Source organism: Solanum lycopersicum, chromosome 6 (genome assembly GCF_036512215.1).
Source record: "Solanum lycopersicum chromosome 6, SLM_r2.1".
Lineage (NCBI taxonomy): Eukaryota > Viridiplantae > Streptophyta > Magnoliopsida > Solanales > Solanaceae > Solanum > Solanum lycopersicum.
The window spans coordinates 33,915,603-33,939,168 of NC_090805.1; the positions used below are offsets into that span (position 1 = coordinate 33,915,603).

A 23,566-nucleotide genomic window follows, 5' to 3' on the forward strand; every position below is an offset into this window, starting at 1 on the left:
TGCTTCTAAGGTTTATGTTTTGTAAATTTTTTCATCATGTGGTGACAACTAATATACTCTTATCTAGAGTTGGATACAAAATATTACGACTTAGAAATATTGAATTGTGATGTCACTGACGATCAAGTTATTGTTGAATGAAAGAAATGAGGGAACTCTGAAGTAAGTTAGACTAATTGTTGTTCTTACTTATTTTCATCCGTTTCGCACTTAATGATTCACTGTTTTAGGTAATTGTTGTTTTTTTTCTCCTTCAGAATTTATAATTTGATTAATTGATCAGTTGAAGTTGATTAATGTATTAGTTTGAGAAATTAGCTATCTTTGTGTTGTTTCAAATGCTTTTGTATTTCACACCAAAGCTAGCATGTAAGAAATGAAGGAATGCATGTACTCACCTTAGTTGATAAATTGGGGAACACCTTAGTCGAATTTTGAATTTTCAATTTATGAAGAAAGTATAGCATGTCCAATCAACCTATGTGGCCAATTTTTCTAATGGTTGGTGGTACTAAAAACAGTTTTTCCTCCATCTGATAAAGTGATAAGAAAGATGAATATCAGCATATCTTGAGAAGCTTACATCATTCATAAAGTATAACTACCCTCATATTCTCATTATAAAATTCTTATCTCAAATTATGACAAACATGTCAGCAAAAATATGCATATTTCAGTTATCTAAAACCAAAGTGTTGATCTAAAATAATTATACGACTTACCTTCAACACATGCCAAAACACAATCAATATAATTGGATTATGTGGAATTAATTACCTTAGGATAAAAGCACTTGATTTTAAAAAGTGAACATCTAGGTAAAAAAGAAAAGTAGCATTACAAGTAGGAAGTAAGACACTACACTGGATTCAAAAGCACTACATATCCTTTGTTTGAAATATATTGAAATACTCGTAAGGTTATTTCTTTATTTTAGTAGCTAGAATTGACTTTTCAATGATTTTCTTATGATATAACACTTTGTCTTGATCATCTAGTTGAATACGTGATTTAGCTTAGTCCTATATAAATATACGGAAAATAATAGCAAGGTATTTTTTGACTTAGAAAAAAATAGCATGTTGTGATGAGATATAAAGATAATTGTCAATCAAATTGCTTAATATGAGTGAGGGCTTCATTTAAGATCTAAATTGAGTATTTACTTGTTAATACTAAGTGTACTATTACTAGTACCTTTCTTCTTCTTAATCTTCTGCTATATAAATCCCAAGAGACTGATTCATTTTGCTAGGCAGTCGTTGGGTGGGAGAAAGAAATACAATTCAATTTTATTGTCAGATTAAGGAAAGGTCTGTCAGGTCGTATGCCCATGGGATGGGGCACGACTCTTCAAAAAATGTGTGCATCTACCCAGAAATATAGGACCTTGGCTTACCAATGGATGAATGCAAGCTTTAGTAATTAATCTTGTTATGGAGCCTAGACAAGTATTGACAAAGCGGCCCAGCACCGAATTAAGTGTTCATGTACGGGATTTGAGTTGATAAATAAAGAATAGTGAGAGCAAAAGAGGGTTATGCAAATTGTTTAGAAAAATGTCTACCCTCTCATCCCCTTCTATGAGTTCTACTTCTAATCCCCTTTCTTTTACTTGTGTTCTTCAATTTCTATTTAGTTTTTTAAATTCCTTTGTAATTCTAATTACGAGTTAGTGAAACAGATTTGTCGGTTGTTTGAAGTTGAATTGTGTTGGTCTTGTTATCGGGTTTGTTACATCTTGTATGTTGGGTTTCATCACATTTTTAAAGAAATTATTATTTTATATCTTGATGAGGGATGAATGCCATACTTAAGTATTATTACACCTCACTCCTATTCAAACTTGATTTTGGTATGCTTTAGAGACTTAAATATACAACATCACATTATATATCTTCGCATCCAAACCTCAAACAAAGAAATTATGTTTTAATTTATTCCTTGACTTTTTTTTCTTTCACATAAATTTTGATATATAAATATTTAATACTATTCAGTTTTCATGATTCAACTTTGTGAACAATGACTCACTGGAATTATCAAAAACAATCAATTTAGCATAGAGTATATTTTCCTGTTGATCTATTAATACTAATAAACTTTAATTATAGACGAGAAAACTTGTGTGTTATATATGATTTTTATCATACAAGGAGGGAGGAGAGTCGCACTCACCTTGAACTCTCGAGAATGTGCTGCTCTGTATAATCTTACACCCACCCCATACTCTCTCCGCACCATTCTATTGTTATTCCCTATTTCTAATCAAAATCAATGGTTGTCCAGAAAAAAATTGATTGCACCATTAGTGATGCATTTGCTATTGCTCATTTATAATTACTCCTTTTGTTTCTAATTACTTGTCCACCTTTGAATTGACATACATATGAAAACAATAATTAGTGATTTACTCTTTTATCTCTATTAATTATGAAGTGGATCAGTTAAAAATATAAGATATTCAAGAACTTCTACCTTTTTAGAAGTAATTAATTGTGGGTATAACAAGTATGAATTTTTTAAAATCATTTTTTGATTTGTCAAGATGGACAAATAATTAGGAACATTTAAAATGAAAATGTGAACAAGTAATTAAAGACAGATAAATTATTTATTATATAAATAAATATCTAAATGTAATTGTATTCTCATATATTAACTATGTAGATACCGTACTTCAATATCTAATAGATTTTGAATTTATTAGACACATTTAACGACTCTATACTATGCGACAATCAATAGATTTTGAATTTATACGTGATTTAATCGTGTATAATCATTATCTTTATATTTTTTAAATTTCATGTAAAAATATTATATTATTTTCAATTTTTACGATATTAGATCTTTAATAAGACTACAAGTACGGGTAAAACTATCTTGTATTAAAATAAGGTATACCAATCATCAACTTCTTGAGTCAAATTCTATAATTCTAACTCTTATCTTTATTTAATATTTGTCAACTTATTACTTATGGCATTATGTTAACAATAAATATAATAATTGTCTCACATAAATGACGTTTTTCAATGTTGAGTTGATAAAATCTTACTAAAACTAATAACTGAAAAAATAATATTATATACTGACAATTTTCATCTAAATAGTGTAAGAAAAATACTATTGAATAAATACGTATATAAAATTTATATATATTTTAAACCGCGAATTGAAATTTCGCTTTCGGCCACTACTTCTCTTCCACTTAACCTTATTTTTTCTCTTTTATATTTTATTTTCTTATTTTCTTTTACTTCTAACAACCATCCAGATTTCAAATATACAATTAAATAATTAATAAATTTGACTAAATACATTTTCAGTTAAAATAGTTGAAACACTGTTAAAACGGTTAGCTTTAAAAATAAGGTTATTGTTCAATATTCTTTCGCAGAATCAAATTGATTCTAAACACAAACTAATTTACTTAACATATAATCTAATTAGATAAGATCAATTTTAGTTGATATAATTTATTTTCTTGGATGTCAAAATAAAAATGACATCTGGGCAAAACAACGCTGGTGCGATGAATTCATAAACAATTTTAAAATATACGCAGAATTCACATTCACTTACAATATTTTTTATCAGTGTTTTTTATTAGATCACATTCACTTACCATATATAACAAGTATTTAAAAAATATTACTACTTTTTTATATAAAAATATTGATAATCTCTGTTGAAAAATGGACTGCAGATATATGAACTAAAATTGAACATAAAAAGCTATGAAATAACAAATTTGAGTTAATTTGATTTTTCTTAAATGCTAGTAATTGAAAATACTGGATTTTTTAAAGTTAGTTTAATTTTATTAAAAATGGTGGATAACAAGAATATTCTTTAATAGTCAGTCAAAAACGTTTTCAGTTATTTTGACGAAAAAATTATTTATTAATATTTTTATTAAGTATATCAACAACTTATATAATATATATTCGAGTGCTGGATATTTGTAAGAAATAAAAAGAATAAGCAAATGAAAAAAAGAGAGGAGTAAGTGGAGAAAAAATTTATGGTGTTTGAGGCATACCATGTCATAGTTGCATGAGGGTTTATTTTAAGAGGAAATACATAAAAAAACTTTGAACTTAATTAAATAATTTATTTTAATACTTAAATTACACGACCGTTTAAATACCTTCTTAACATCTTTGAAGTGATTTTTTTTCATTGAGACTATAAACACCACTCTCTTTCGCCATATCATAGCCACATAAGCGCCATATCATAACCATGTAACCACCATGTCATTAATTTTTATTTCTTTTTGAGAAAAGACATAAAATAACCATTGAAGTTGTCTCAGATTTTCATAAATACACCTTAACTTTGCAACTGTCATATTACCCCACTAAATAATTTTGAACATATATTATTATACCATTTTTCGATCAGCCCCAAATCTTAAGAAGCAAGTGAATTCACACCACAATCATTACATGACATGTGTTAATTTAATTAAAAATATTTTTTTTAAATTTTAAATTTTTTCCTTTATCTTTTTTTCTTCTTCTTGATTTCTCTCTCTCTCTCTCTTACTTTTTGATTTTTAATTTTGATATATCTTAAATTTTATTTCATTTTCCATCTCCCACAAGTGATTAATCTATTCATTTCTTTTTTTTTCTTCACCTCCCACCCCCCATGTCAAGTTGAAACTCACTTCTTTTTTTTTTTTTTTATTCTTCTTCTCCGGTCAAATTCTTTATAAAATTCATACTATTATTTAGACTTTATTGAATTATTGATAACAAAATTAATTATTTTTTAAGAAAATTTAAAATTTTGAAGGTACCATCAACTATTCATTTTTCATATATATTAGAAATGCTAATTTTAAAAGAATCAATTAATTTCTCAAAAATTGAAAGAGCTTAATTGAAATCGAATAAAAAAAATATATGATACTTCATAATCATCTTGAAATCTAATGAATTTATCGAATTGTTCGAAATGTAAGAAATATTTAGATAAAATTTTAAAAACTAAAGAGAGTAAGAGTCTGTTTGGCTCAGCTTAAAAGCTGGTCAAACTGACTTAAAAGCTGGTTTTTGACTTATTTACCTGTTTGGCAATACTCAAAACAACTTATTTTAAGTTAAAAAAAACTAATTTTAAGCCAAAAGTTAAAAGCTGGGGTAGGGGTGCTTTTTTTCCCCCCAGCTTATAAGCTGTTTTAAGTTGACCACATTTTTACCTTTTTGCCCTTAATATTTTTATACAATCTCCAAATTACCCACATTATCCTAACATCTCTTTCTTCTATTTTTCCCTTTTCACGTGTGGATGATAGCAATACTATTACTAATGAATGAAAATAAAATAAATCTTAAATCTTTCAAGTGATCTATTCAAATTATATATTATTAAAATGTAAAATAAGTTGCACATATAACTTAAATAAAAATTTATATTCCTCTTATAAATAATTTGTGATAATAAAGAAATATGTGAATGATAGACAATTATTATTACCTATGGATGAAACTAAAATAAAATCTTAAATCGTTCTTTAATCTATTCAAATTATATATCTTTAAAATCTATAATAAGTTTATATTCCTCTTATAAATAATTTGTGATGAGAAAGAAATATGTGAATGATAGCAATATATAATTATTTATGGCTGTAAAATATAAATTAATTAACTTTTATTATGTTAACAACTTTTAAGAGTATTTCAGACATTTTGATTTAAAAAGCTGTTTATCAGCACTTATTTGCCAAACACATCAACAACTTTTTTTTAACTTCAGCACTTTTATCCAAACGCATAACTGCTTATTTTAAAAATAAGTTTCAGCACTTTCAAAAGTACTTTTTTAAAGCTGCTTTTATTAAGCCCATCCAAACGGGCCCTAAAACTAGTAGTAGTAATAAAAAAAGGAAGGTGAAATTGTGATAAAAATGGTGACATTGAAAGTAAGATTCTTCAATGAATGGAGGTGACAATGAATTTTTGAAAAGAAAGAAGAAAGAAAGAGAAAAAAGAAAAAGAAAAAAAAGTTAAAATAATAAGAAAAATAAGAAAATATATTTTATAATAAAATGATTGTAAAAATAAAATTATATTAGTTATTTTAGGCTGTTCACTCTCTTAGAGAGAATGCACACCACTCTCTATGTCAGATAGATGAAAAATGATGTAATTATATCTATTCAAAATTGTTTAATGGGGTAATAGGACAGTTGCAAAGTTAAGGTGTCTTTTTAAAAATTCGAGACAACTTCAATGGTAATTTTATGTCTTTTCTCTTTCTTTTTTACTTATTCACTATTTTTTCTTGAACATTTTTAAAAATTAATTATATCAATTGATTAATTTATACATGCTTAACCCATCCCTCTCTTTCTTCTTCCTTGTTGTTCACCATTGTTCCAACCTTCAATACTTTCTTTTCTTCTTCTTCACTACTCAATAATTTTTAAGTCAAAAGAAGAAACTTCACTATAATATTTACATTATCTTCTTCTAACCCTCCCAACGAATTTAACCACTTGGAGGATGAACTTTTTTGAAATCCAATATTTTCTTGACAACTCAAATAAGAAATGAAGATTGCATAGGAAAGTTGATTAAAAAATAATTTTATGAGAAATGTTTGAATGGATCTAGAAATAAAAATGAGTCACTCAAAATTTAAAAAAGTTTATATTTGTCAAATCGACACCAATAATATAGAGTGAAATCGATGCCAATAAAATGACATTAGTATTAAATTTTAAGAATTAGTAAAAGATTAGTGAAATGAAAATAGTGGATAGAGATGGGATGAAGAAGGAGGAGAAAATGTTTCAATGGAGAAAAATGTGTATTGAGAAAGACAACAAAATGAAAAGAAAAAAAAAGTAAGGGAATAAAAAAGGGGACCAACTAATTTAATTTACCTTTGATTAAGAAAATTTACATACTTAAAGATTTAATATGTAAAAAAACTATCTAAATAATTTATTACATATAGGCCCAGTGGTGGATTCAGGATTTAAAGATTGTGAGTGCTCACTTCCTTTAACATAAACTTTTTAGCAATCACATAATGTAAGCGTATACTAACTCAAACTCTTTAATAAAAAAAGTAAACGTATACTAACTCAAACTCTTTGATAAAAAAATAAAACGATAATTTATCATCATAAAAAACAACCTCTAGTTATAAGTCAAAATGACATACTACTAATGTTATCATTACAAAAAGAGACTTCTAGTCTTAAAGTCATAATTGTGCTCGATAACTTTTCATATGTTGAAAACGATAAATAATAACATCATTACTTAAATTTGCGAATATCTTACGCTCTACATAGCAAACTAAATAACCATTCAAAAATTCATCACCAATACTAATACGAAGTTCATTTTTAATGTACTTCATGGATGAGAAAGTTCATTCCACAAAAGTAGTAGCAACGGAAAGAATGAGAGTCAACTTGATAAGCAAATAAACAAGTGGCCAAATTTGATGTAGATTTGACTTGACCAATACTTTAGCAAGATCATTAATTCTCTTCAAGTTGTAGAACCTCTTGTCAGAACCACGAGCATAAACTATAAAGCAATCAAGCTAAAAACTGAGATCCAGAAGCTTGCTGCTGTCAAACTCATTCATTCAACCAACCTCATTATCTTGCCTTTATCAAAACTATCGAATGAATAAACTGGATTCAAACTAGCTATACCGAGAAGTAAGTCAGTATTCAAATTATCAAAACGATTATTAAGCTCTTGAAGATGCAAATAAATAAAAACATAAACTATTTCAATACGCAAATGAAGAGAATATGTAACATGACTTTCCAAGAAATTAAAGTAGCTAGTATTCATCTCCTGAATGACTATATCATGTTTATCACAAAAGAAAGAGACATCATCCATTAGTTATTCGAATTCATTATCCCTCATATTTTGTAATCTTTGCTTTGTAAGAGCAAGAAATCCCATAGTATTGACAATATCTTGATCCATCGTTTGTAATGAGGAGATCATTTCATTTGTCATTATAAGAACTTTTCATATTAAAAAAGGCAAAATCAAATTTCTTAATCGTATCCACAAGAGTTTTAGCAAGAAGTCTATCAGTATAGTTTGGACACTCGCATCCAGTAAATTCAAGAACATGAATAATTGATGGAAATAGATCAATAAGATTATTTAATGTTATATAAAGAGAACCTCAAGGAGTATCACTTGGCCGTTGAAGTCCATGTTTTGATTTAATCCTCACTCAATATGCACTTCTCCTGATATGAGCAACTCCTCTAACTGTTCAGCTTGGTGCTTTCGAAGTAAGTCCCTGCGCTTAAAAGATGCTCTAACAATATTTAGCACATTAGTAACTAAGTAAAATCAATCATCTACATTCAAATCCTTCTTTGCAAGAGCCACTAGTGTTAACTGCAATTGGTGGGCAAAACAATGAATGCAATATGCCGATAAAGTCTTATTCAAAATCAAAGTTTTAAGACCATTAAGATGTCCTTTCTATTGCTAGATCCATCATAATATTGTCCACGTATTTGGAATGGACTTAATGAGTGATCTGAAAGAAAAGAGTAGATTGCTTCCTTTAATAAACAAGCAGATGTATCACTAACATGAATAATACCAACAAATCACTCCATCACTTCTCCTTCTTTATTAACATATCTCAGAACAAGTGTCATTTGCTCCTTGTGTGATATATCTTTTGATTCATCGACTAGTATCTCAAAGTAATCCTCATCTAAATCTAGAAGAATAAATTTGATTGTTTCCTTAGCACAAGAATCAACAATATCCTTTTGAATACTTGGAGAACACATCATTTCATTTTTTGGAACTTTTTCTAAAATAATGCTTCCAACATCCTTATTAATATCTCCATACGTACCATTCCAAAAGTTCAAGAAAAATATCTCTATTTGAATGTGACGACCTGTTTGGTCGTTTTGAGCAGCAGATTTTATTTCTGGAAAAACAGGCTGAGGCGACGGACCCCACTACGGACCGTTATGGGCACGACGGACTGTCGCAGGGTCTCGTCTCAAAACACTTAGAAAATCTGAAATTGGGTACTGAAAATCGACTCTCTGAACTCTGTGACGGGCAGCAGGACGGACCGTCGCAGGCGCGACGGGCCGTCACAGACTGCGAAATCCCAGTCTGGGTCGGATTTCTTTATACGTTTTAAAGGACGTTTTTGACTATTCCTGCTCTAATTATAAAGTTAGTGGGTTAATGTTAATAAGTCTAATTACTTGGGGGTTAAAAGAGGTAACCTTAAGTTAATTAGTGGGTTATTATTGCCATCTTTTATTCTTAATTATATACTAATTAGGGTAAAAGAAAGAGGGTTTGAATAAAGAAACTAGAAAGAACAAAGAGGGAGAGAGGATTGATCGAGAGAGGAGAAACGAAGAGGAAAACACAAAGCTTTGGGAATTTGCTTGCTTGATCACTAATCTTCGGTGGAGGTAGGTTATGGTTTTCATGCTTTCATAGTAAACTCTTAATAGAGAATGATATGTATTGATAGTATTGTAAACCCTGCTATGTGCTTAATTGTATGCATGCATGAACGTGATTATATAATTGTGATTATGTTAAGCATGATGAAGTTATTGAATCCCAAATCTTGATAAAAACCTAATCTCTTTTTAATGATGATGCCTTGGTAAGGGAGAAGGCTTGATGAACTAAAGTAACGAAATTGATGATGCCTTGGTAAGGGAGAAGGCTTGATGAGTTGATAGATTGAGATTTAGGGGATTGGGTGTCACGAACCGACACGTAGATTTAGGGGATCGGGTGTCACGAACCGACACGTAGATTTAGGGGATTGGGTGTCACGAACCGACAATAGATTTAGGGGATCGGGTGTCACGAACCGACACGTAGAATTAGGGGATCGGATGTCACGAACCGACACGTAGATTTAGGGGATCGGAGTGTCACGTTCCGACACATAGTAGTAGGGGATCGGAGTGTCACGTACCGATACAAGAGGATTAATAAATATGAGGGAGCAGAGTGTCACGTACCGACACAAGAGAAATAAAGATAATGAATCTTGAAAGATGTTAATATACTCAAATCTAATGAACATAATCCCCAAATGAGTATGGTATTGAGGCTTGAGTCCTCATGTGTGAACTTGACGGTAATTGTTAAAGATATAGTACTTGCTGTTGCTACATGTTGAGTATCATAGTTGATTTTATGATATTACTTGGTATACATTGTTTTCTATTTTGAGTTGACCGATGATATCTTCTCAGTACCCGTGTTTTGTACTGACCCCTACTTTTATTGTTTTCTTCTTATTTGTGGAGTGCAGCAAACGTACCGTCGTCTTCAACTCAATCGCAATTCTAGCCAGTCTTCGTCACATCGGATCTTCAGGGTGAGCTAATGCTTCTAGCTTGGACTGGATCTTCCTCTTCATGTCTTGATGCCTTGAAGTTCCGGCATGGACTAGCTTTTATTTGTTTTAACTTCTTAGAATACTCTTAGTTTAGTAAGTTGATCATAGATGTTCTTGTGGTGATGACTTCCAGATTTTGGGAAATAATAGTTATTGAATTGGTTTTTATTAATGAGTTTAAGTCTTCCACATTACTTTATGTTGATATTACATTGAAATGTTAAGGTTTAGATTGGTTGGTTCGCTCACATAGGAGGGTAAGTGTGGGTGCCACTCGCGGCTCGGTCTGGGTCGTGACATTGAAGAAGATCGACTCTCATCAAGTCCACAAAATGATAATCTTAATTTCAAAAGAAATCTCACATCAACTGAAGCACTCAAGCGACGTCGAGACTCACTTTTTTCTTTCTTGGATTTTTTATCATTTGAAGTGCGTATGGACTGTGATTGATTCATCAAATCAAGCATTTTTTTGAAACACTTGTTGTAAATGCTATTTATATCTCGAACATGAGCTCTAAATCTTTCAGTAGCTTTGTTCCAAGCTCTAAAGCCGGTCATTGTAAAAACAACATCAACCACATCTCCACGACTTTCACATTTATTTTTAAACAAGTAGCAATACAAACAAAATGCAACATCTTTTGTTATGCTATACTCCAACCACTTACGATCATTAAACCAATTAGGAAAAAACTGCCGCATTTCCTTCCCAAACTTAGTTTTAGGAAATTTTTGATCCTTCATCCTTAGGTTTGCAAGACTTTTTAAGAATATATATCTCCAAATATCATCACGTATATTAGGATTATATTCTGTAATGAGCTTTCTGATTCCCAGTTTAGCTTTAAGAGATTCTAAATCAACATTTTAAGTAAATGTTTTCCTTTGAATATTCGAAGCTATGGTTGAAGTGATAGATGGATGATTAGAGCTATAACTTGGACGCCCATTTCGATCTTGTGACATACTTATCCATCTCAATTTAAAAAGATAAATTCCTGCAATAAAAATCAATTTTGTCACAGAATTAATTCACATAATATAATTAATTTTTATTGAAATCTATAACTTTTTATCAATTACCTAAACAGCATTCAACAATTAATATATCATTTTGATCTTTCAACACCATAAGCAATAATTAGCAATATATAAGTCAATGAGCACAAAATATTCAATTGCACGATTTGTATACATTCTAAAATTTAATTTTTGAATCAAGTAAGTTGGTAAGAAAATTATCTATTTCAAAAATATTTAAAAATATATCTTTAATCACAAAACACTAAATATGTGAGATTCCAAAGTCTAAACCTATTTATTAAGTAACAAAAATATTATGTGGAATCTATTTCAAGAATTAAGACTTAAGAGTACCAGCCATAAGGAATGAAAATCTCAAAACCTAATTTCCCAAACCTTTTTTTTTTCATTATCTAACTTTAATCAAACATCAAATCTTATTACCTTGCTTTTGAAATTTGATTTTGAAAAGAAAATAGGTTGAGGTTTGTTGTTGGGCAGTTAGACTTATGACTTTCTCTTTGAAATCAACAAGAAGAATGAATGATTTCGTGTTTTGTTAGAAGAAATAATCCCATAAAAGTGGATAGTGAAAAAAGTTTTAAAGCATAGGAAAAGTTCAAAATAAAAAAGGAAAGAAAAAGTTAGGTTACCTAAACTTGTTAAGAATAGAAAAAATCAAAACAAGTACAAACTTAGGAGTAAAATAAGTCCTTAATTAAAAAAAATAAAAAATTAAAAAAGAAAAGAAAAAGTTAGGTTACCTAAACTTATAAACTTTTGGAGTCAATGGATGCTCAAGCACCGAAACTGACGAGTCCGCCCCTATATAAGCCAATAAAAAATGATCATATGTAGGGCTTTAATAATGTAGCTTTTTTTTTCTCTGTTTTCACTCACTTTCAGGAGAGTGCATTCACTTTCTCCGCCACATCATCCCTTATGGGTGTTTTAATCATTTTTTTACTACTTTCAGGAGACTGCACTCACATTCTCCGTCACATCATCTTTTAGGAGGTGTTTAATCACTTCAAAAATGTTAAGAGAGATATTTAAACGATCGTGTAGTTTAAATACTAAAGTAAGTTATCCGATCAATTTTATGTATTTTTTAATGTATTTTCCCTTATTTTAATAAATAAAATTCATTTTGTGGTCCTTATCTTTTATCTTTTCCACCCTGCTATATAGAGTACTTTGTAAAATTTCAAATATATTTCTCACGCAATAAAAATAATAGTATCCTAGCATTAGTAATTTATTATCGCTTTCGCGCATTATTTCTTCAATATAAAAATAGTAATATCCTAAAAATAGTAATTTATTCTCTTTATTGTTTTGAAAATTCATAATATTAATTTGTTAAAAATCAAATAGAGATAAATATATTAATTTAGATTTTAAATCAAACAATTACGTATAAAAAATGTTAAAAATTAAGATTTGTGCTCTTAACCTCATACAAAATCAATTGTATTATTTTTCGGACAAAACTAAATAGTGATTTAAAATTACTTGTAAATCGATAAAATCAAAATATATATATTTTTTATTTTTACTCTCTCTATTAATTTACTATTTTTTGTTCTGGAAACTCAAGCTATAAAATATTCTTTATTATATTAAAATGATAAGAATTGCAACTAAAAATATTTTAGGTTGAATTTCAATGTTAAGACGGTTATATTTTTGAACAAACACTAAGAGTTGCAATTCTTATCATGTTAATATAATAAATATAATATATTTTTAAAAATCAATTAAATTTCGTATAGCTTGAATTTCAAAAATAAAAATATATCATATAAATTGTGAGAATATGTATGTAGGAATTTATGGATGATTCTTGATTTCTGAATTACATGAAAATAGAAACAAAACTTATGTAATTATTTGTGAAGATTACATATGGTCTTTTTATCATATTTATTGTGTTGGAGAATATTGAATACATTTAAGTGTTTACGAAATTAGAAAATTATGATACTATTGAGAAGAGAATAAAAATTGATTTTTTACTAGTTTGTATTAGTTATTTTACTTTTTTTTACACATTTCTCTAAGAAGTTGAAAAGTTAAAATACGAAAAAAAAGTTAAAAGGTAAGAAACTTTGGCCCATTTTTCGAAAAATGAGACTCAGTAATCCACTTATCAAATTATAAAAGGGAGACTCATACAACTTTTGCATGCCACCTCATACTTATCCCTCGAACACCATCAAATTTTTCGTAAGTGGAAAAGGGATGATAAAAGAAAAGTAAAATGATGGATCCACTATTTAAGTGTCAAATAATTAAATGAGCCTCACACAATTATTGTTGGTCGTACCTCTACCATTTTAAAATATTTTGATTATGAATTATCCATGTCTTCATCATGAACATCCTCCGATCCCTCTTCAAACCTTCTAAGAGTATTCATATATTTTATCGTTTAAAGATGTATTCTTCTATTGTTTTTAGCTCATTTTTATCGTTTGAAGTTGTGAAATTTCTTGTCTTTTGCTTGCTTTAGGTATGTTTCCTCAAGGCAAGACCTCATCTGCTTAACCATTGAACATACAATAATAAGGAACATTGACTCTTTTTTAAAAGAATCTGGGCGTCATACTAAAATTTATAATTACAATCACCATGATGATAAATTAGATGACACATAAAACTATACTAAGTACATTTTAAATGGAAACGTTCATTATATACGTACATTTGTTAAAAACTAATTAAGTTAGGTAATTATACTCCGAATCTACTGACTAACAAGTGTAAGAGGATATATATTTAAATTCAAAAAGTGACACATAATGATGTGTGAATGCTGACTAGCTATTTTATTTAGCATAATTTTCTTAAAATTAAACTTATACCATACACATGTGGATCTAACAAATTGTTGTCTATAACAAATTTTTCATTTGAGTTTTGAAGATGTGATCAATGAGAACCTTATAACCTTTCTCTGTGGGATGGAAACTATCCCAAAACAAATATTTCGTGTCATCTTCACATATTGCACTATATTTGTTGCATAGTGTGCTCACTTCTATCGTTCCTGTACCACAACACCCTTTATCGACTTCTTCAAAACCTATAATTAACTAATTAATTAACCAAATCGCAAATAATTAAATTCAAAGTCTAGAGATATAAATTGAAAGAAGCATATATATAGTATACATACCATATTTTGTATTGTTAACAATGAAATCAGTAACAAGATTATAGATATCAATGAAAACCAACTTGGACTGAGGCAATGATTTTGATAATAAGCCAAATGCAACTGCGAATTTAGTGTTGGCCAATTGTGCATCTTGATTGTATTCGTCCACACAAACTCTAGATATTATTCCACCTTGTAGTGTTCTTTGAAAGGGCACACACCCTAATGGAGGAAGACCCATAATCCCAATTCTTCTTGCACCCAACTCATACAATTCCTTACAAAAAAAATAAATCATGTGATTTTGGAGAATGAAACATAAAATTAATTTTTTTATAATTTATGTATAGTCATTAGGTATACGTACTTGTACGAAGTTTGAAGCCCATGACACTATATGATCGATATAGGAGTTAATATCGTATTGATGCTTGCGAAATCCGGTGACGTAGTAGTTGTTGAGAAAATCATTACTACCGGCAACCACCATATAAAAACTATTGTTTAAAATATGTGTGGTTTCTTGTTTCCCAACTAACCTCTTTAGCTTCTCAATGTATTCTTGGAAGAGAGTTAATTGATCTGATAGATGTAGGATTGACTGATAAAACATAAAACAAAGGATTAGTGTTTGATTGTTTGGACAGAAATAAGGTGTTGGGTATCGTGAAAAATTATATTCAACAAACTTATTTTCTCTAGTGTTTGGTTACGTGAAAATATTTTCATAAAATTTATCGTTCGCAATGTATCAGATAACTAAGGAATGAAAAATTCAAAATTTTTGTAACTAAGATAACTTACGGAATAAAATATAAATAGTCAAAATATTTTTATTTATTTTAAATGAAAAGTGACTTTTGTCATATTAAACCATGTGATCAACAACAAGATAAATATGAATAAAGATTGCTTGGTTTTAGGTGTCAAAATGAGTAAGAACTTACGAAGGCAGAACCTGTTAGAGGATCATATCCGCAACCTCCAGATGCAAAACTTACACCAGTTTTGAGATCTTCATCCTTTAGATTTGGATCCAAATAAGCTGGAATAAGCCCTTTGATCCCCAGTTCTTCAGCTGAAATGCACAACATGTAGCCATGTCAAACCACGAGGTAGTGATAAGGCCTGCTACCCTCCTCAGACCCTACTTTATGAAATTTCATTGAATATATTGTTGCAATAATATATAGGTTTCAATAAATATGGTAACTAGTTATAATAGTTCAAATTACACCTAAGACAGCTTTTAGTGTGTAACTTAGGGTGCACACGTGAACCCATAATATCTCTACAAAACAAGATACATAAATATAACGTACATATATTTCTTAGAACTGATCTAATATTATCCATTGGAGTTCATACTACAAAAAAGGTTTAGTGGTAAATTTAGTGGCGGATTCAAAATTTTCATTCAGGGGTTCGAAAAATAAAAGTATAAATAAACGAAATTTTTGACCCAACTAAGACATTATTTAAACCAATTCACCAAAATAATATGTTTTTAATTTTTTTTACAAAACTAGTATAAACGTATTTCTAAGTAACGTTTTAGGGTGTTTTTATTTTCAAAATTTAACGGATAAAAACTGACGGAGTTGACGACGTTAAATGAATAAACGTACTCCTGAATAACGTTTTACACCTAAAACGTTACTCAGGAGTACGTTTATTGAGAATCCAATTACGGGCCACTGTATCCAATCTTGCAAATGCAGACTTAAATCCTGGAAATTTAAAACGTTACTTAACGTTTTACACCTACAACCCCCATCTTTATATCTTTAGCTGATTAGAGATGGAAGTATAACCCCCTGTCTTAGCTATATTCAAACATATGTTTAGTAAATGATGTACTCTACTCAGGTGCTATAAGATTTCATGTAACTATATATATTTATGGTATGAGATGAGTTTTATTTTGCGATTTTTGGTACAAGAGTTTATGGATGTGTATGAGATGAAAATTTCATGATTTGTAGGGATTATGTTTTCAGAATCCGGAGAAAGGACATCAAGACATTTTCTCAGAAAAAAATTGCAGCTTTGTTTGAGACATGGCGCGGCAAATGATTTGTTACAACTTACATCCTTGGTGCAGTAGCTACAAGTTGTAGTCCCTTTGCATTTTGTGTTAATGTCTCAATTATAAGAACTGTTGTCCAGTAGCAACATGTTTTATTACTCAGAAAACTTTTTAATTATCAATAAGAACAGTAGCAATACATCATGAATATCTCAATTATTTTGTACTTGGTTTGTGTTTTTCCAGTGGTTATGGAAAGCAATTTTGCTAAGATGGGGGGTTATACTTCCACCATCTCTAATCAGCTAAAAGATATAAATTTTGCAATTTTTGTAATTATCTATTTGGTTATTGATTATTCATATAGTTTGTAAATTTTATCGTATTATAACCATTGGGAGGTATCATTCTTTCTCTAATCTTGTATTAGTTGTGTACTTGACAAAAAATAGGAGCACAATGCTTATTATTCACACTAGAAAACTCACCTGAAGGGAAAATATATACACTAACGACATCATTGCAAAAGATTAACGAGTAACGTTACCTTGAATAACGTTTTAGGTGTAAAATGTTATTCATAGTAACGTTTTAAATCTGTAGGATTTCACTGTGCATTTGCAGGATTGGATTTAGTGGACCGTGAATGGATTCTCAATAAACGTACTCCTGAGTAACGTTTAGGTGTAAAACGTTACTCAGGAGCACGTTTATTCATTTAGCGTCGTCAGCTCTGTCAGTTTTTGTCCGTTGAATTTTAAAAATAAAAATACCCTAAAACGTTACTCAGAAATACGTTTATACTAGTTTTGTAAAAAAAAATTAAAAACATATTATTTTGGTGAATGAGTTTAAATAATGACTTAATTTGGTTTTAAGTTCTAAATAAACGTGTAGGCAACAATTTTTTTTTTCAAGAAATGGGACCCTTGAACATAACTGGAACTAAAACAAAATGAACACTAGCCAGGGATTTAAAACTACATTTTTAGCATGTTTTTACTTAAAATAAAAAAAACTAAAAGAATTTGTAAAATATAGGCAAGGAATTCAAACCCTAGACGTCAGGCTTAGTTTCATATAGGGACCTAAATTTACCTTATATATATAATATAATTTTTTACCGAGGTGGTTCGGATAAACCCTTGAAACACATGTGAGTCCGCTCCAGGGTACACTTAGTTGAAGGATGAGTTATTTACTAAGAGGAACAAAGATCACTTTCACTTAATGTATTTTTTTCTCTTTTCTTTAAATAGTGCGCTTATATTTTAAATATCCTCGATTCACATTGATGTATATAAGTTATTCAATAGTAGGTGATCGATACCTATCAAGTCCGGTGGCGTCTTGGCATTACTAAACCTTCCTGTTGGTATGCCATCCCTTAAGTCCTTTCCATAAGGTGGAAAATTACACTTGATTGTTGTGGCTATGTAGTTATTATTTCCTTGATCCACAATAGAGTCTCCAAATGCATAAACCGCCGGTACAACCACTTTTTCCGGCAGCTTCACCTTGGCTTCACTCATCCAGACACTAAACAACAACACATGACAAACAACAACATACCACATTGGTATTGGAGTTGGTGTAATTTGTTGAAATGATCAACAGAATCTCCAATATAGGCTCTTATATATAGACTTGCAAAAAAGTTAGGGTTTTGGAAAATAGTTGTATTGATTGTTAGGTGTGTAGTTAATGAGGTGTACGTACTAATTGTTAGCGAGTTAGAGTAAGCCAATGATCAGGGGTGGTGGAGCCAAGTAAAGTTGTGAACGTTGACTTCTTTATATTTTGAATTGTGAAATTTCTGTCTCTGCTATTACTATGATGAGTATGTGATAAGAGTTCTAGCTAGATTTTGTTAGATTAAGGATGATGTGTGCAAAAAATGTATTACTTCATCTGTATTTGTTAAAATATGTTTCTGACATGACTCACACTTAAAAAGTTAGTTTTAAGGGAGGAAAATTTTCTTAGCTTTATAAATAGTCGACCGGCTATCTCATTTGGATGAGATTTTATGTCATTTTAAAACCGTATTGCTGAATAATTAATTCACATATCACTCAATTAAACTGATAATGATGCTCACTGACTTTTTCTTTATGCCAAGCTAACTTGTTGTAGAGTAATGGAATAAGGTAGTACTATTAGCTAAGAATTCTTAAAGTAATAGAGTAAAATCTCTGTAAATTAATATAGGAAGGATCATGAATATTTATTATTTTATAGATATATTATTTAATTGATAAATTAATATTTATTAATTTAAAAAATAATTTGAAATTTGATGAAGCTTAATTTTGATTATCTCAAAATCATTATATTTTATTAATTTATTGATCATATTTATCGATTTTACATAAAAAAAATATCAGTACATAAAGTACAATGAATATATCAAACTTATTGTATCTTATTAATTTCAACGTTGTGATGCTGTGATAATAAGAGCTTTCAAGATGTATTATCGAATATGATTTATCGTAGGATATTAGAAGGCTATGGAGTGAAACAAAATGATGATCCAACAAAGATCAATGTTTTGGATGCTATTAATTACGCAATTCCTGTTTGAACAACAAATGTTCATCTAGAGACAATAGCAAATTGTTTTCGATACTTTAAAAATCATTCCGGAGATGCAATCTCAAAGAATCTGAATAAACCTATTTGTAAAAATGTCATTCATAAACTTGAGGTCATGATTAATGATCTCGGTTACCATAGGAAAATGGATGTCTATAACCTGTTGGATTAGCCAAGTGGAAATGATACTTGTTCATAGATCTAGAGTTTAGAAAAAATTATGTATACCATCGAAAAAAACAATGTTGATGATGAAGTTGAGAATGATATTGTACCTTTGGAACCAGATACGCGTAAGGAAACATTTATCATATCTAAAACTTTTTGTAATTTTATGGTGCAGTTCGGAAAAACAATACCAGAACTCTTGGATGCAATAAGAAAAGTTAGAGATGAGCTTCAACTATATTTAAATTTGAGAAAAGACATAAAATAACCATTGAAGTTGTCCTGAACTTTTAAAAAGACACTTTAACTTTGTAACCGTCCTATTACTTTACTAAACAATTATGAACCGGTATTATTATACCATTTTTCGATCAATCCAAAATTTTAAGAAGCAAGTGTGTTCACACACTAATCAATACATGACACGTGTTAATTTAATTTAAAATGTATTTTTTTTCAATTTAAGTTTTTCCTTTATCATTTTTTTTCTTTATTTTTCTCTCACTTACTTTTTGAATTTTAATTTTGATTTATTTTAAACTAGCAAACTTACCTGAGCAAGAAAACCTCCTAAAGCTGGGCCAATAATCAATCCAATGCCCCATGCACTACTAATCTAAAAGATAATAAAAATATCAACAAAAATTCCAATGACATTCCTAGTACCCGATATTCGTCATATGTTAGAATTACTTAGAAATCATTTACATCACAGAGAAGCAAGGACATATATTACCGTTGACATTCCTAGTGCTTGATATTCTTCACGAAAAATCTCAGCAGCATATGCCTAAACATGGAAGGTAAGTATGTTAACAAAATAACTGAGGATACACGGTATTTAATCGTATAACAGAATACCTTTATTGGTCCAAGCAAACCATTTAAACTACCAAGAAGAAATCTTGTTACAACAACCATCCAAAAGTTGGTACTAAGACCAAAAAGAGTATTGAAAACAACCCTGAATTCAAATCAAACCAGAAAATATATATAAACGCATTGATATTGAAATGAATGAAATCGAAACATAAACAGTTCTATTAAGATTAGACATACGTACACTATAGAAGTGCCGAAAATTATAACTGATTTTCGTCCATAACGGTCAGCCATAACACCCCAAAAGGCAGATGTTAAAGTTCTTCCAAACATAAATGCAAAACCTTCGTTATTTAAGGAGATTTGTAAGTATTTTTGAACAGAACGCCTATATAAATATATATATACATCAAGATAGTACAAATAACATAAGCTTACCTGTATAACATGCATAGGAACCAATATCTTCCTCTCTCTTTGCAATGTGAAAGTCCCTTACCTGTAGCATTATCAAAAGTTAGTAAGTCAATAGCTGAATTCAAATCAAACCAGAAAATATATATAAACGCATTGATATTGAAATGAATGAAATCGAAACGTAAACAGTTCTATTAAGATTAGACATACGTACACTATAGAAGTGCCAAAAATTATAACTGGTTTTCGTCCATAACGGTCAGCCACAACACCCCAAAAGGCAGATGTTAAAGTTCTTCCAAACATAAATGCAAAACCTTCGTTATTAAGGAGATTTGCAAGTATTTTTGAACAGAACGTCTATGTAAATATATATATACATCAAGATAGTACAAATAACATAAGCTTACCTATATAACCTGCATAGGAACCAATATCTCCCTCTCTCTTTGCAATGTGAAAGTCCCTTACCTGTAGCATTATCAAAAGTTAGTAAGTCAATAGCTTGCCACAATATATCATGAACTTTTATCTTCTGAGGAATGTTTTCAATTTTCTCATGTTCGATTTGGTCAAATAATTTGATATGCATTTTCGTTACAAATAACTAAAATGACTTCGATCGCGGTGAAAGTAAGGAAAACAAATTTTGCTAGTGACATTTTACATTGATTGTGTCCTTATTGTTCCCCATAGCCCTCATCACCACCATCACCATACCCCTGCTTCCCCACCTCGACCTCAAATAATATTATTTAAAATTATATACAAATATTTATGTAGCCATGAGATTTAGTAGTGCCTGTCAGCCTGTGTAATCCATAATCATCTCACACTTAGTGCCAAAGAAATAGTTATCCAGCTGAAAATGAACAGATGCAATCACGTAACCAGTGTGTTCTGCTTTTGCCTTTTAGGAATACTATATACCAAAATAAGAACTGAATTACATTATCAAACTGACCTTGTCTATAATGATGCAAACTCTACCAAACATATTTTCTGGGATGGAATAGCACCTCAATACTTCTTGCAAGACCTATCAAATAACACATGATACTTTCAATACAGAGAAACAAATCCAAATTACATAGAGTTGTTTAAGCTGAAACAGCACCATAAATGACATTCTTAAGAAGAAGAAATTGTATGACAGGCATTAACTCGAACTTATTTCGAAGGAGATTTGCCTAACTTCCGTCATATAAGAGAATTCGCTACTCACTGAACTCTACTCTTTCCACTTTTCTACTCAATTCCAAGACAAAACCACTCACAAGGTAATTTTTGATGTAGCAGAACTATGCAGAGAAAATATAAATCAGAATGTAAAAGTGAAAAAGTCATCTGATTTATCAAAATTTAATAAAAAGAAGTGAAGTTATCATCAATTAATACACATGTGTCAGTAATATAGATGGTTAAACTATGTTAGCAAAATAATTTCAAATGAATTCCCATTTAGTAGCACCTAAGATTAGCTATCATAAAAGTATCTAACTATTATTTTGTAAGAAGATGGCATAATCAAACTAATTAAAATAAGATGAGTGACTTACTAATTTGTAACAATGTAGACTTTTCCTTTTTTCTCGGTTCGCACAAGCACTTTCCATATCACCGATTCCATGTAAACAACCAACCACATCTATAGATGAGGAAGACGTTTTGTCAAAAATGACGTAGTCATTTAAACATTTTAGTGAAACACACTATACTGCTCCTTCAATTTGTTGTTGTTTTTAATTGTTCAATTTGCTATGTATTGGTGGTGAGTACTTGGGCTGATTGTCTCTTTCTTTTTCTTTTTTTTATATAGTAAAGGAGATATTATATTATGTGTTTTTTTTAACTATGAAATTTTTATTACAAAAGTGAGAACTCCCGCTCAAGTAACAAAAAAAAACAGTCGCTGGACATAGTCCCAATTCTGAGTGAGCATCCTTACTCCTTTACTACCTATATAGCTCTAGCAATGATAGAAATCAAGCTTGGACAAAACTCTGGACAATTTAGGCTTCTTGGAAACATATTAGTATGTATCTTGGATTATCAATCTCACGATTGTAGACAACGTTCATTTCTCCGTTATCCATAGTTTTCAAGCGATGAGCCAACATATGTACATCATCAAAGCTTGAAAGCGTTCCGGAAAATCTTTCACCAGCCTTAGCTGATTCAACAAGAAGGTTCTTTACTGGACTGACTTACCTTTTCGGGTAGCTGAATATTGCTCTCGGATAACAGAGAATGAAGAGCATTTTCATATGGAAGCATCAAGGTCTGACAAAATAAATGAGTCAAAGCCACCAAAACCACTACCAAAATCCATTTCCTTTTATCAATTTGACACACAGATTGAAACTCCAAGCTGTACTTTATTCTTAAAGTTCAGCTCAAAATCAATAGCTCATCATAGCAATAAGAATCCGCTTCATCATTTCTAGCATAAAAATCTATAATTCGTAATAAGCAATCTTTGTCGCGCCTACTGCCTTCCACTTAAACGATACATATTCTTGAAAAAAATTTTAGGTTCAAAAGCTAGCCCAATCTCTATATTAAGATAGATTTTGAAAAATATGTATTTTACACTATATTCAAGATGTACTGAAATTGAACTATCTACTACATAAGAGCTTGACTACAACAACAACAGATTCAATGAAGTCCTACAAAGTGGGGTTTGGAGAGAGTAGAGCGCGCGCGCACACACACACACACACACACACACAATAAGCAATCTTTGTCGCGCCTACTGCCTTCCACTTAAACGATACATATTCTTGAAAAAAATTTTAGGTTCAAAAGCTAGCCCAATCTCTATATTAAGATAGATTTTGAAAAATATGTATTTTACACTATATTCAAGATGTACTGAAATTGAACTATCTACTACATAAGAGCTTGACTACAACAACAAC

The 23,566-nt window shown here is 30.0% G+C and overlaps 1 protein-coding gene, 2 long non-coding RNA genes and 1 pseudogene across 4 annotated transcripts; all 4 read right to left on the minus strand.

The window, feature by feature from the left end:
- Positions 1-8,237: 8,237 nt before the first annotated feature.
- LOC138349350 (uncharacterized) lies at positions 8,238-8,818 on the minus strand (annotated as a pseudogene).
- Positions 8,819-10,979: 2,161 nt separating this feature from the next.
- LOC138349044 (uncharacterized) lies at positions 10,980-12,606 on the minus strand. The gene is made up of 2 exons (XR_011221575.1): positions 11,890-12,606; positions 10,980-11,420 (listed from the first exon to the last, which is right to left on the minus strand). It is a non-coding gene; the product is annotated as an uncharacterized lncRNA (long non-coding RNA).
- Positions 12,607-14,253: 1,647 nt separating this feature from the next.
- LOC101249647 (GDSL esterase/lipase EXL3-like) lies at positions 14,254-18,232 on the minus strand. Of its 2 annotated transcripts, none has more exons than XM_019214348.2 (5): positions 17,968-18,232; positions 15,556-15,686; positions 14,976-15,209; positions 14,627-14,885; positions 14,254-14,533 (listed from the first exon to the last, which is right to left on the minus strand). In XM_019214348.2, the coding sequence occupies exons 1-5, from the start codon at positions 18,212-18,214 to the stop codon at positions 14,343-14,345; spliced, it is 1,062 nt and encodes a 353-aa protein (XP_019069893.1). In that variant the 5' UTR covers positions 18,215-18,232; the 3' UTR covers positions 14,254-14,342. The 2 variants fall into 2 exon arrangements, with proteins under 2 accessions (XP_019069893.1, XP_069155266.1); XM_069299165.1 differs by having other exon boundaries at positions 14,254-14,543.
- A 1,724-nt stretch (positions 18,233-19,956) lies between these two features.
- LOC104647937 (uncharacterized) lies at positions 19,957-20,365 on the minus strand. The gene is made up of 3 exons (XR_741934.3): positions 20,265-20,365; positions 20,140-20,193; positions 19,957-20,019 (listed from the first exon to the last, which is right to left on the minus strand). It is a non-coding gene; the product is annotated as an uncharacterized lncRNA (long non-coding RNA).
- Between the last annotated feature and the right edge of the window lie 3,201 nt (positions 20,366-23,566).